The sequence below is a fragment of the Thalassophryne amazonica genome, chromosome 14 (assembly GCF_902500255.1).
Source record: "Thalassophryne amazonica chromosome 14, fThaAma1.1, whole genome shotgun sequence".
NCBI lineage: Eukaryota > Metazoa > Chordata > Actinopteri > Batrachoidiformes > Batrachoididae > Thalassophryne > Thalassophryne amazonica.
In genome coordinates, this window is record NC_047116.1 from 87,604,191 (window position 1) to 87,617,351 (window position 13,161).

The 13,161-nt window shown below is 39.2% G+C and overlaps 1 protein-coding gene and 1 long non-coding RNA gene across 2 annotated transcripts in view; one reads left to right on the forward strand and one right to left on the reverse strand.

The window, feature by feature from the left end:
• LOC117524317 (inactive dipeptidyl peptidase 10-like) overlaps positions 1–13,161 on the reverse strand; it is a 151,386-nt gene that overhangs the window by 107,459 nt on the left and 30,766 nt on the right. Inside the window, exons 4-5 of the mRNA XM_034186080.1 lie at positions 5,532–5,626; positions 5,172–5,246 (exon numbers count right to left, since the gene is read on the reverse strand). Of these exons, the coding sequence (XP_034041971.1) occupies positions 5,172–5,246; positions 5,532–5,626 (170 nt within the window). The remainder of the gene's footprint in view (positions 1–5,171; positions 5,247–5,531; positions 5,627–13,161) is intronic.
• Positions 7,306–12,232, forward strand: LOC117525101. Its single transcript, XR_004564957.1, has 3 exons — positions 7,306–7,379; positions 8,880–8,882; positions 12,222–12,232. It is a non-coding gene; the product is annotated as an uncharacterized LOC117525101 (long non-coding RNA).

The window sequence follows — 13,161 nt, forward strand, 5'->3', positions numbered from 1 at the left end:
AGTTGGTCCAGATGACATTCCAGTGGAGACATGGAAATGTCAAGGAGAGATGGCTGTGGAGTTTCTAACCAGATTAAAATCTTGGAAAGTGAGAGGACACCTGAGGAGTGGAAATGAAGTGCGCTGGTTCCCATTTTTAAGACCAAGGGTGATGTGTAGAGCTGCAGCAACTACAGATGCATTAAGCTGATCAGCCACAGCATGAAGTTATGGGAAAGAGTAGCAGAAGCTAGACTTGGAAACAGTTGAAGATCTGTGATCAGCGTAATGAGAATACTGATGGAGAAGTATGGAAAAAGCTAGAAGGAGTTACATTGTGTGTTTGTGGATGTAGAGAAAGCTTATTACGGGGTGCCAAGAGAAGCCTTGTGGTATTGTATGAGGAATTTTGGAGTGGCAGAGAAGAATCTGAGGGTAGTGCAGGACATGTTCAAGGATAGTGTGGCAGTGGTGAGATGCACAGTAGGAACTACAGACTCTTCAAGGTGGAGGTGGGATTACACCAAGGATCAGCTCTGTTCTCTTGTTCACTACAGTGATGGATAGGTTGATGGATGAGCTCAGACAGGACTCTCCATGGACTATAATATTTGTAGAGGACCTTGTGATCTGCAGTGAGAGTAGAGAGCAAATTTAGTCTAGCCTGGAAAGGTGGAGATATCCTCTGGAAAGCAAGGGAATAAAAGTCAGTAGGAGCAAGACTGAGTACATGTGTGTGAGTGAGAGGAAGCCAATTGGAAAAGTGCAGTTACAAGGAGTAGAGGTGGCGAAAAGAGATGGGTTTAAACACTTGGGGTCTGCTGTCCAAAGTAATGGAGAGTGTGGTAGAAAGATAAGGAACAGAGTGCAGGCAGGGTGGAGTGGGTGAAGAAAAGTGGCAGGAGTGATTTGTGACTGAAGAATATCTGTAAGAGTGAATGAGAAGTCTACAAGATAATAGTGAGACATTTGGCACAAACTGGTCTCACTGGAGATGGTGGAACTAACAAAAAGACAGGAGGCAGAGCTGAAGATGTTCTGATTCTCTTTGAGAGTGATGAGATTAGGCAGGAACAGGAATGAACATATCAGAGGGACAGCTCAGGTGGGACGGTTTGGAGACAACGTCAGAGAGGTGAGATTGAAATGGTTTGGGCATGTGCAGAGGAGAGACCCAGAGTATATAGGGAGAAGGATGCTGAGGATGGAGTCACTAGTCAGGAGGAGTAGAGATCCCTCTTCTCCTCCTGCCTAGTGGCTCCATCCTCAGTGTGAGGATGTGCTGAGGGAGGACATGCAGGTGGTTAGTGTGTCAGAGGAAGTTACAGAAGACAGGGTGACATGGAAACAATTGATCTGCTGTAGTGACCCTTAATGGGAGAAGCCAGAGTGTATATTCACACCAGGCCAGGGCTGATGGCAACTTCGTGCCAAGAACAAGGTTGTGGAGGTACAACCTTGAACAACTCCAGCTTCATGCGCGTCCACCAGATCTGCATGCTCAACATACTCCTCCATGGTAGCGAGGCATGGACCGCCTATGCCAGACATGAGAAAAAGCTCAATCGCTACTTTCTGAGGTGCCTTAGACAAATTCTGCACATCGGATGGCAGGACAAGGTGCCCATACAGAGGTCTTGGAATGCGTCAACATGAGCAGCATGTTCACCATTCTTGGCAAAAGGTGCCTTCATTGGCTAAGCCACATAAGGAGAATGGATCTGGGTCACATTCCTAAAGAACTCCTGTATAGTGAGCTGGCAGATGGCACTCATTTGGCTGGTCGACCATCCCTGCGCTTCAAGGATGTCTGCAAGAAGAACATGAAAATGTGCAGCATCAAAATCAATATGTGCAGAGGACCGCACAGCCTGGTGCCTTGCTGTCAGAACAGGTGTACAGAGGGCTGAACAGAAGAGGAACCAAGATTTTGCTGAGCAACAAGCTAGGAGGAAGGGGCGACAGCGGAGGCATCAGCACACATCACAGTACACATGCAACAAATGCAGAGAGATTGTCACTCGTGCATTGGACTGATAAGTCATTTGCGCAGATTCAGATAGAAACAAAAGACAAAGAGTGTAAAAAAGCCTGCAGACGGACACATATATATGTGTGTGTGTGTGTGTCTCTGTGTGTGTAAATTGTTCATTGCTTATTCAGACAGAATTTGTAGAATATACTGTCGTCTTCCTTTCTTTAAAATCTGTGTTCACAGGAAAACAGCTTGGATAAGAGAAAAGCTGAAATGGTGCAAACATAAAGTGCCCTTACAGACCTGATTGCTGTGATAATCCTGTCAGGCAGCGCTCCCACAACACACAATCACACTTGCAAAGAAAATCCGCTCTTTGTGTGCCACAACACAAAGCTCGATGTTTGTTTGCCATTTTAGTATCAGATGTGCCAGAAATATCAGCAGCTTAACGCCCTGATCTCTAACCAGGCCCCTGCTGCCCTTCAGGAAAAAGAAGCAAGTTCCTTTTAATCATTCTCTATTGGCAAACAAGGAGATGAAATAATAATTAAAAAAAATCTAGATTGTTTTTTATGATGCTGTTCTGCTCAACACTTCTCACTCAAAGCTTTCCAGTAGGAATGTGTACAAATGAATAACACTGAATTTATTTGTACATGCAATCCTCAGTGCATCACTCTGAATGACAACTTACCCATTAAACTTTGCTAAAAATTACACACAGAGAACAAACACACTTAAACTCATGCCAAGATATGGAATTAAACTATACTATTGCTGTATTTGGAGCACAATAACAATTTCATGGTAAAACAGTTTCTGTAGATGCCAAGTCATCCAATTCCTACCGTATCCCACATAACAAGTATAACACAACTGTTTTTGAAGGAAAGGGCTTATAGAAAGAACAGTTCTGTAAATATGAAGGGTGACTGAGACGTTTTGAGCCTGACCCAGAAAAAGTAGGGTGTGGTTTCCATCTTTTGCATTCTGAGACACCAACACTCCTCAGTGTTTGTAAGAAGCATTTCAAGGTCCTGGAGAGGCCTAGCCAGTCTCCAGACCTGAACTCAATAGAAAATCTTTGGAGGGACCTGAAACGCAAAATCTGAAAGATCTGGAGATCTGTATGGATGAGTGGAACAAAATCCCTGCTGCAGTGTGCAAAACTGGTCAAGAACTATAGCAAAATGTCTGAGCTCTGCAATTGCAAACAAAGGTTACTGTACCAAATATTAAGGTCTGTTTTTCTATTGTATCAAATACTTATTTCATGCGATAAAATGCAAATTAATTATTTAAAACTCCTACAATGTAATTTTCTCAATTTGTTTTGTTTTTAGATTCTGTCTCTCACAGTTGAAGCGTACCTATGATAAAAATTACAGACCTCTCAATTCTTTGCAGGTGGGAAAACTGGCAAAATCAACCGTGGATCAAATACTTATTTGACTCACTGTGGATATTGGTGCACTGCAAAAAATGGATTTATTTGTTTAACTATTATTTAACTATTATTTAACCAGGAAAATCACATTGAGATTAAAAAGCTCTTTTTCAAGGGAGACCTGGCCAAGATAGGCAGCATTAAATACAAAAGCACAATTACACACACACAAATAAAAGACAAATACAAAGATAAAAAAAAATTAAAATTACAAGTATATTATAAAAATAAGTACATGCTGTGGGGTTGGCCTCATGTACTCTCAATTTGGATTTAAAAGTGCTCAGTGAAATTAATGCTGTTAATTTCTACTCCTGCAATGGATTCCAAGCAAAGGGTGCGGAGTGGACAAAAGCCCTTTTACCCAATTCAGCACAGGCATATGGAACAGAAAGGAAAAAGTAATCTTCTGAGTAGAAAGAGTAAGGACCAGCACTTCTCTTTACAACTGTAGGAAGGCAGCAGTCCAAGTATTGCTTTATGTATAAAAGTATACCAATGACTGGTCTGGTGGCCAGAGCAGGTCATCCCACCCGACAGTATAATTCACAGTGGTGTGTCAACACTTGGGTGGAAAGAAGGGTTAGGGTTTGAGCAAAGCAATCAGACATGAATGAGTTCACGCCTTCACCCTCATGTGTTGGATTTAATTTCCACTCTTTTCGTCTGTCATGTAAACTACAATTTACATGGTGGAAGTGACATCAGCCGTCAGGCGGCTTCACCCTGTGCCACATGCTCAGATGCTGGCCGGTCCTCATAAGGGCATGAGCGCCCACACACATGTGTGCACTGCGTGTTCGCCAGCTGAGGTGCAGGACACAGCGGTCAGCTGTGTCCTGCACCTCAGCTGAAAATGTTGGAATCATGGTGTGTGTGTGTGTGTGTGTTTGTTGGTGGTTGGAGGCAGGGGTGACAACACATTCCACAAGCCATGTGTGTTGGGGGCAGATGACGATGACACACTCCACACACCATTTGTGTGTGTGTGGGGGGGGGGGGGGGGTTCGGCACAGTTACACCCATGTGTGTCGCTAGGTTACACCACTTTCGTGTGGCACTTAGACACTTTTCACAAACAGCTGGAATGTGATCGCCTGCTCTCTACCATCGTGCCAGGTACGCAAATAGCCCCACCTTTTCTAAGTGTGCAGCGAGCGGTGTTAGATGTTCGTGTGTGACACCTAGAATTTGGCTGACACCTGCCGAGAGGGGGATCGAATGAGCTGCTTGTGTACACGATGGTTGTGGCTACAGGTGTACAAGGCATTTGAGGCGGTTCCCATTTTTCATGAATGGAATGCAATTCCTCCTTCGTGCACTAGTTGGCTTCAATCATGTTATGTGTGACGGGCCCTAAGATCTGCTTGTTGCACTCTGAGCACTCCATCTTCTTTATGAGGTCAAAGTGAACGAATAACAGATCGTAAGAAAACCAGTCACAATGAAAAAGAAAGAGGTAACAGGGAAATCAACTGCAGAATCATAAGGAAAGATATTGGAAAGGCAACCCTAACAAAACAACAAAAAAAAAAAGATAGTGTTGAGGCAGATCTGGAAATTTAATCAATTCTTTCGTATTCCAATGACAATGTCGCCACAAATATTCATGAAAATGCAATTATATTTGACACTGCCAGACAAACAATTGGACAGACAAGTGATTGCTAATGTTTTCTTTGTGCATTTTGACATCGACATTGTAATTTCCTTCAAAGTTCAGTACAAGCAGCCCAAGGTTAAATGAGAATATAATGAAGTTCTCACCGGCTTGATGTCATATGCCAGAAGAACAAAGTTCAGATCTGGGGAGACTGCAAACTCAGAGCCCTTAAAAGTTGCCTGTGGGAAGAACAAGAAATATATCTTTTTTATTCCTACACCAAACCAATTACTAATTCATTTTTCCAACACTTGAAATGATGTTCACAGAAACATGTAAAGTGTTACAACCTTCACACAACCTAAGACCCATTTTCATTTCAGGTTTTAACTACAGTGTAAATTTGACAAAGGTGAATCCAAATGCAAGTTACAAGCAATGGTGTGTGTGTGTGTGTGTGTGTGTGTAGTTTGTTTTACAGGACAGAATTTTTTACTTTTTCTGAGAAGATAGCTGATACTCACAAATGTTGTATTTTTCAGCAAGCGCTCCATCTTGTTGCTGTGTGTGTTGACTTTTACAACATCACCATCCCAGCTTCGAAATATGATGTCCTCCTCTAGAAAACACACAGGGATGTATTTGAAGAGTTTTAATATGTAAATCTTTCTGGGACTATAATGCAGTTGATCCAGATGTCCAGGTTCTTACTGCCATCTAAAGTGTGTATAAACATAAAACCAAGGTGCTTGCAAAGGGTTTGGATTTATCATTCTCATTAGTCAAGGGCAGGTTGTGGGCCCAACAAAAATTCAACCAATAAGAGTGTCTCCCATCATTCCCTGTAATACTATATGAATGCAAGTCAGAGATGAGATGATTCCTGGCAAAGGAACAGACCTGCACAGATGAAATCATAACACTAGATCTTGTTATGAAAGATGAATTAAAAATATGTGAATATTGCAATATCCTTTAAAATTATTTACATCCAATATGTGAAAAAAAGTGTTCAACACTGTGTTGTGGTCTGGAGGATCAGCCTGGTCTGTTCCTGGTTTTCTCTCCTCCTTCCTGTATCTTGCTGATAGTGGAGATGATAATCACCTACACCTGTGGCACACCTGCTTCTAATCAGCAGTATCCTATTTAAGATGAACATGAGGATGTTGTAAGCTCTGTCCACATTTGAAGTGGTAATGCTGGCCTCAAGTAATGGTTTCCACACCGCATTACTATCCTGATCTGTGCTTCCCCAATGAAGGAAGAATCTAATCTGTATTTATCTTTTTGTCCATTCCAAGGCTCACCTCACCTGCAACCCATCTTCCAGTGTCTTCACCTCCTGGTCTCCATCACCTCACTACAGAACTGTCATCACTGTTAAAATAAAGCGTTTGCTTTTACAATGACCTCATGACATAAATGAGTCCTCTCCAGTTCCCGGTGTTATCAAAACACACTGTGCATAGCTGTACATGTAAGGTACTGTTTCAGCCTTTGAGGTGAAACTCACATGTAAAATCCTGAGTGAATAAAAGTATCTATGTCAACTGCAGCACCTTTTAACGTAAGTTAAAAACTGTTCACAGGGTCTCTTAAATATATTTTTGCTCTTGTAGACTTTGTGTACTCTATCTGAATGCTGTAACAAAGAATGAGTAAGTTTTCTTTTGTGTCAAGGTTGGAGTGTGATTAGTGTTAGTAGTGTGCTTTTGTATCAAATCATACATCATTAAATATTCAAAATGTATTAGTAGTAAGTTAGTAAGTTGATTTATAAAATTTGATCTTAAACATATTTTCAGTCTATGTTTTCTCATTATCCTGGACAGTGACCAAAGGTATTTTAAACTTTGTGACAGAAAAGATTCCCATTTTAGACAAAATGTTTTGACACTCTACAAATTTGATGCAGACATTTTGGTCATAAATTTTATATAAAATTATTGGACAAAATAACATATTATTGTAATCCAACAAGCTCATGACAGTCACCCAGTTTCCTGAACAAGACTATGCACTTGGGCTTTAAATGGATTTCATGATTATGGAGAACATTAAAGACTAAAAAAGAATGTTTTATAGATTTGGATCTCAGAGCGCTACTACGATGATCATGATTTGTCTATACCATCTTGTCTAATACAATATTGCAGACTGGTTGGGTGATAGGCTTGGCTGCAGAAGGTAAAGTGAAAATAACTGCAGAATTTATTTGTTTCCATGTTTTTGTGAGCAGCTTTTTGATGTGGATATACATTTTCTGAACAAAAATAATATATTTTTTAAAAATTTCCATTCAAGAATAAAGTTGCCCCCCTATGTGTTGCATGAAACAGAGCTTTAGATGAGCATGTATAATGGCCTATGTTATGTTTTGCTGAGCAGTGCCTGGCTCATGTGCTTTATTTTGTAATTATGTTTAGTGTTTGCGATGCTACCTGCTTATTGACTATGAAAGGACATATGAAAGAATCAAGCAACATAAACCTGACGATGGAATGTTTACTGATATCATGTGGGACTCCTAGAATTTGGAAATGTCTATGGAGATAATTACTTTGTTTACATACAAAACCATGTGAAAATGGAGCAGCACCAAACAGAAGAATGATATTTGACATGGCTGCTATGTGTGAACACGGGAGAAGTAAAATCAGCATGATGTGGCTGTTTCAGGATATGTATTTATTACTACTTTATTTGTGGTTGCTCAGTTCTACTTCAATGTATCTGATGTTTTTTGTAATTATTATTTTGCTTCTGTAATACAACAAGGGTTACAAAATCTTTTTGTAAAAAAATGTGGTGAGCTGGGTGTGTGACTGTACTTCCAGCTTCAATCATTTATTTTGCAGACAATGTGAATCTGAGGCTGGAATTATTTTTTGTTGTTGTTGTTGTTGTTGTTGTTGTGCTGTCAGAAATGCAGTGTAACCCTCTGGGGTCCGAGGGCATTTTTTGGACAGTTCACTCGCCTGGCATAAATGTTTTATTATTACTGTTAACAACTCTCCCTGCATCCCACAAACACGTTTTATGTCTCTTTTTTTTTTTGAGACAACCTGTGGTTTCAGAATATATATGTTTTTGTTGTGTTTTATAAGTGTAATAAAGGTTTATAATCAAAAACAGGCAAGGAAACAATAAAGCGAAAAATAATTTTCCGCACACATTCATTCAAAACACACAGCAAACTATAATAAACAACTGTTTTGACACTTTATAAAGGTGTGAAAGACTGCACAACAAAAAGGTTCAAACAATAAACACAAATGTACATTTTGAACAATATATACAAAATGGTCTATGCGTTTTGTTGTCCATTGATATGGTAAACAGTGCTTTACGCAGAGAAAGCAGCAAAGTTATCCAGTAACATTCACATGCAAACTAGTGGAGCAATCCTGATAGTTACACACTCTTTGTTTGAGCATGTGAGATTGTCATCAGAGGCTCTCCGTGTGCTCCTTCTTTCATTGATCGCTGTGCGTAATGGTGCAGGGCACACTGAGTATGTACTAATAGTATGTACTCATTGGAGCACCCAGGGGGCTATTCAAACGGGCCAACTTGTAACATATCACTCCTGAAAATGATCTTTGGCTTTTCACGTGAGGTAAATCTGCCATACGATTGGATTTTGGAAAACCATGTGACGGTGAACCAATTCCCATTGGAGACTCACATTGTGCACGTCATCACACAGCTTCTATGAGGAGTACAAAGATGGCTGATGGCTGGGTTGAAAGTCTGCAGAGTTAACTTTTCAGCAAAAAAAGTACGTTTCTATCTCATATCATTAAAAAGTTATTTAGAATTTAGTAAAGCTTGGTCTTAGCCATTGTATACGATGGCGTTGGCCCCAGAGGGTTAACCATATGTCGTAACAAAACACCTGTATGATGCTTATGTTCTTCACTGGAATAACAAAAAGCTAAAGAAGAGTACTAATGTCTGTAAAATAGAGATCATGGTGCTTTTGTGTGGTCTGTTCAGTGAGAAAAATAAATGTGTGTGGCAACACAAGGTGGCACTGATAAGGCTACAAGAAATTTTAAACACCAACCATTCTTAATGACCATTAACCAGTGGTGTGCACAGCTAACCAAACTGTAATTCATCTATTGGAGGGGAGTGTAACTAGCATCCAACTGTCACATGGTCACCATTCGGTGAGCTGAATCACACTGAGCAAACAGAATTTTCAGTTTTGCAAATACCTTTTGTTTTACAAATGAAAAACAAATGACATATTTACAAAAACAAATTTATTTGTAAAAACACACACATTACAGTAACTTGTGCGTTGTTTTTTTTTTTTACAAATAAACAGCCAACCAGTGATGGGGAGGCTCATTTTCCCATAATGCCTTTTGGCATCTGTGAGTTTAGTGCACTAATGCATTAATTTAAAACTAAAAGATATTTGTGGTATTTTCAATTTGTAAAAATGACAAAGTCGATGTTAAAATCAATAAAATGGCAGTCTATATTGAATGTAAATGACTTTTTTTTTTGGAGCAGCCAGGCAGCCTGGCCCCTTCTGCTGGGGTTGGGTTGAGCTCAGCTCTTCACAGCTGCCTAACTGCTGCAAAACATATAACTAGAGTTGGGTGGGTCGATCCTAATATTGATAATATCATATAACGATCCTCGTGTAAAAAGATCGATACTCAAGCTTTTTTCTCTCCTGCACACACTGACTGTTGTGCACACAGATTCATCAAAGTCTATGCTCTGTATGTAAGAGCAGCGCTGCACTGTGTCACACAACATGGAGCAGCGCACCCTTGTATTGTGGTTTGTCAGCCTTCTACCTCAGGAGATTTGGTTTTAAGTTGTGTTGAGTGATTTTTTTTAAATGTTGATTGTGATAATAAAGTATTTTGTTGTCACGTACAATGTTTGGTGAAATTCTATCCTAGGTCTTTAGGATTCTTTGGATCTATGAAGTTTAAATATGAAAAAGTATCAGTATCGACTGGGCCTGTATTTACTTGGTATCGGATCAATAGCAAAATTCCCGGTATCGCCCACCTCTACATATAACACACAGGAACTAACATATGTGATTTTAGAGTTTACAAACGTTTTTGACCCTTCAGCTTTACTTACTATGCCAGCAACAAAGCATTAGCAGACTGAAAGTTAGCAAAACTACATTTAGCAGAAGCTAATTGGTAATTGAAGTTATCTGAAAAGCTAATCCGCTAATCAAAAACTTAGCTTTGCTAATTAGCGGTTAGTGGATTAGCGGAACTGTGCCCACCAATGCCATTAACTCATGATGTCACATGGTTTCTTACTTTAGCAGTTGCAGTCACTTATTGACAAATTTTAACAAGTTTAAGAAGCTTTAACAAGCTCACAGTAACCTGCATTAAAATTTCCAATGAACAGAATAAGTAGACAATTATTATCATGGGAAGCATGGTGGTTAGTGGTTAGCAACATAGCATCACAGCAAGAAGGTCCTGGGATTTCTTTCCACCTGCTCTCTTCAGTGTGGTGTTTGCATGTTCTTCCTGTATTTGTGTGGGTTCCTTACAGGAGCTCCGGTGTCTTTCTGCTTACAAGGACATGTAAGGTTCAGTGAATTGGTGACTCTAAATTGATTGCAGGCGTGAGTGAGAGTGTGAATGTGTTTGTCTGTTTATATGTGGCTCTGCAACAAACTGGCAGACTGGCCAACGACTGCTGGGATATTCTTTATCATTGCAGTTGTCCCAGAACCCATTGCTCTCACCATGCTGCCATTTTTATTAACATAAAATCTCTTAATGAAATTTGAGCAGTGAAAGCAGCTTAGGCCTATTTTTCATATAAAATTGCAGGATGGAAACAATTTGATTCATGCCTTATAGCAGCAGGCAGAGATCAAGGTGCTTGTGAATGAGGTTAGGAGCTGGTTTTGAGTTCACAGAGGTGTCTTTGGAGTTTTTAACACCAATGAGACTACACATCTGTTTCAAACTCAAAGTAATTACTGCCTGTCCACTTATTAATATATGAGGAAATAAACTACGCATATGGATGAGGCTGCATGGTGTAACATCAGCAATGCTTTCTAGTTCAGTTTCCCTGTTCTACAACTAGATGCTGTGTATGCATGGTCAGAGCTGTGTGCAAATTTATGCATGTTTCTAAGTATAAGTAATATGTATATGTCACAGACACAAATCATCTCACCATGTCATTTAGGTCTTTCAGACTTTTTTTAGTAAATGCTTCTGGGGAGCATAAGCATGGGTAAAATCTTCAGCGGGGCTTCACTCCCCAGACCCCTCAAACTACAGCTCTCTTAACCCCCTGCTACTTTAAGCATTTTTTTATATAGATGTAAATTAATATTCAAAATTTCAGCTAGTTGACAGTAGACTTGCACAATATGGCCATATTATCATATCTCAACAATGAAGCCAAATATTATATCTACCATTATGATATAGAATATGACTATGATTTCACACAAAGTAGAGCAACAGTGAAAATTAAACATTCTTAAACAAAACAGTAATGATACCACACTCATTTTGCACTCATCAAAAGGTTAGGATACTGTGCCCTCCAAAAGTATTGGAACACTTGGTATTTCACACATTTTAATTTGTTCATGCCATTTCAAATACAAGAAATGCAAAAATATAAAAAATAAAAATTTCTAAATTTATATTCCTCAAACTCAAACTGAAAGCAAATCTCTAAAACCTGATACCTGTAAATAATAATCCGTTTCATTGCCAGTTTGTTTCAGACAAGTCAGGAGATGGATACATAAACATTACCAAGTTACTGAATATGTCTTGGACTTTTTCACATCACTTATGAAGAAATACAAAATTTGATTTCATACGAACATCAAATCTAGGCTTGCATCTCAGATGTACTCTCTAGCAAATTGTAGCCAATGTTTCTGTTTTTTTAAGAAAATCCTCCTCTATACCACTTCATCAGGAAGCTCTATTTTATATTTTTAATTAATTGATATCAAGTTGTAGACATCTGCTTTCAGTCTGAGTTTAAGGAAGATCATTTTTTAATTTATTTATTGTAATTGAAATGGCATAAACAAGTGAAAATTTGGCACGTGTATTTTTAAATGAAACGCATCGTCCTGGTGTCACCTAGAGAGCAAAATTAAGAGGTTTTAAAAAAAAGTCCTTCGGAGAGCAAAATTAAGAGGCATCTGCTTTTTTGTGCTTACTTAGTGATTTCACTGCAACTGTTCATTGAGATTTATGCAGTCATTACTTTAAAAACAATTTCATATGGCAATAAATCTGTATTTCACACAATTTTGTAAACTTTACCATTTAAATTTATTCACATGCCTGCCAAACCGTGGGGAGGTGTGCGGGAGGGAGGGGGTGTGTGTGTATGGATGATGAATCAACTATGGTCCATTACACCTCTAGGAAAGAGAATTCTGTCATCTCAAAAAAGCAGCCACGTTGCAAGAGTTCACTGGATATGTTGGATATGTTCCAGAGATATGTTTATTCAAAATGCCTTTTGATTACACTTGATCAAGGGCTGTCCCTTTGAGGGTACATTTTCAAGCTGTATGCCAAGTAAGCAAAAGGCTTCTTTTGAGATATTCATTGGTTTCTCATATAATATGATTTTGGCTCATGTCTGTTTCAAAGTCATTTCACAAAATAATATTCCAACAAGTGAGATTTGCCAACAAGAAGACAAACATTCTACATCCTGGGAAACACCACAGGATTTAACCGAGGGTTGACACTTAGGAAATAGTGAGTGTTCACGCAATAATTTACAGGTCCAAACAAGTCAGTAAATGACTTGATGAAGGGAAGAATCCATTATTGCCCCTGAACAGACAAAGCATTTATTTCTGTTTTCTCTTCCATTGACAGACTGATTGAGGATGTCTATGACAGCCAGGCTCATTGAGATTACATTTTAGCAAAAACTGACAGTAATAATTTTCTTCTAATCCCTAACCAGTGTGACAATCCAGAGGGGCCTGATATCCATTAATTCATGTGGCAGACATAAATCATTTCATGTTCCCCATCAAGTGAAGTAGATGTCAGTGAATGAGCTCTGAGGCATCGATCTTAGGCAACGGGGGTTTTGATGAGCAAAACAGGCAAAATACCATTGAGAATAAGGACAGCTTAA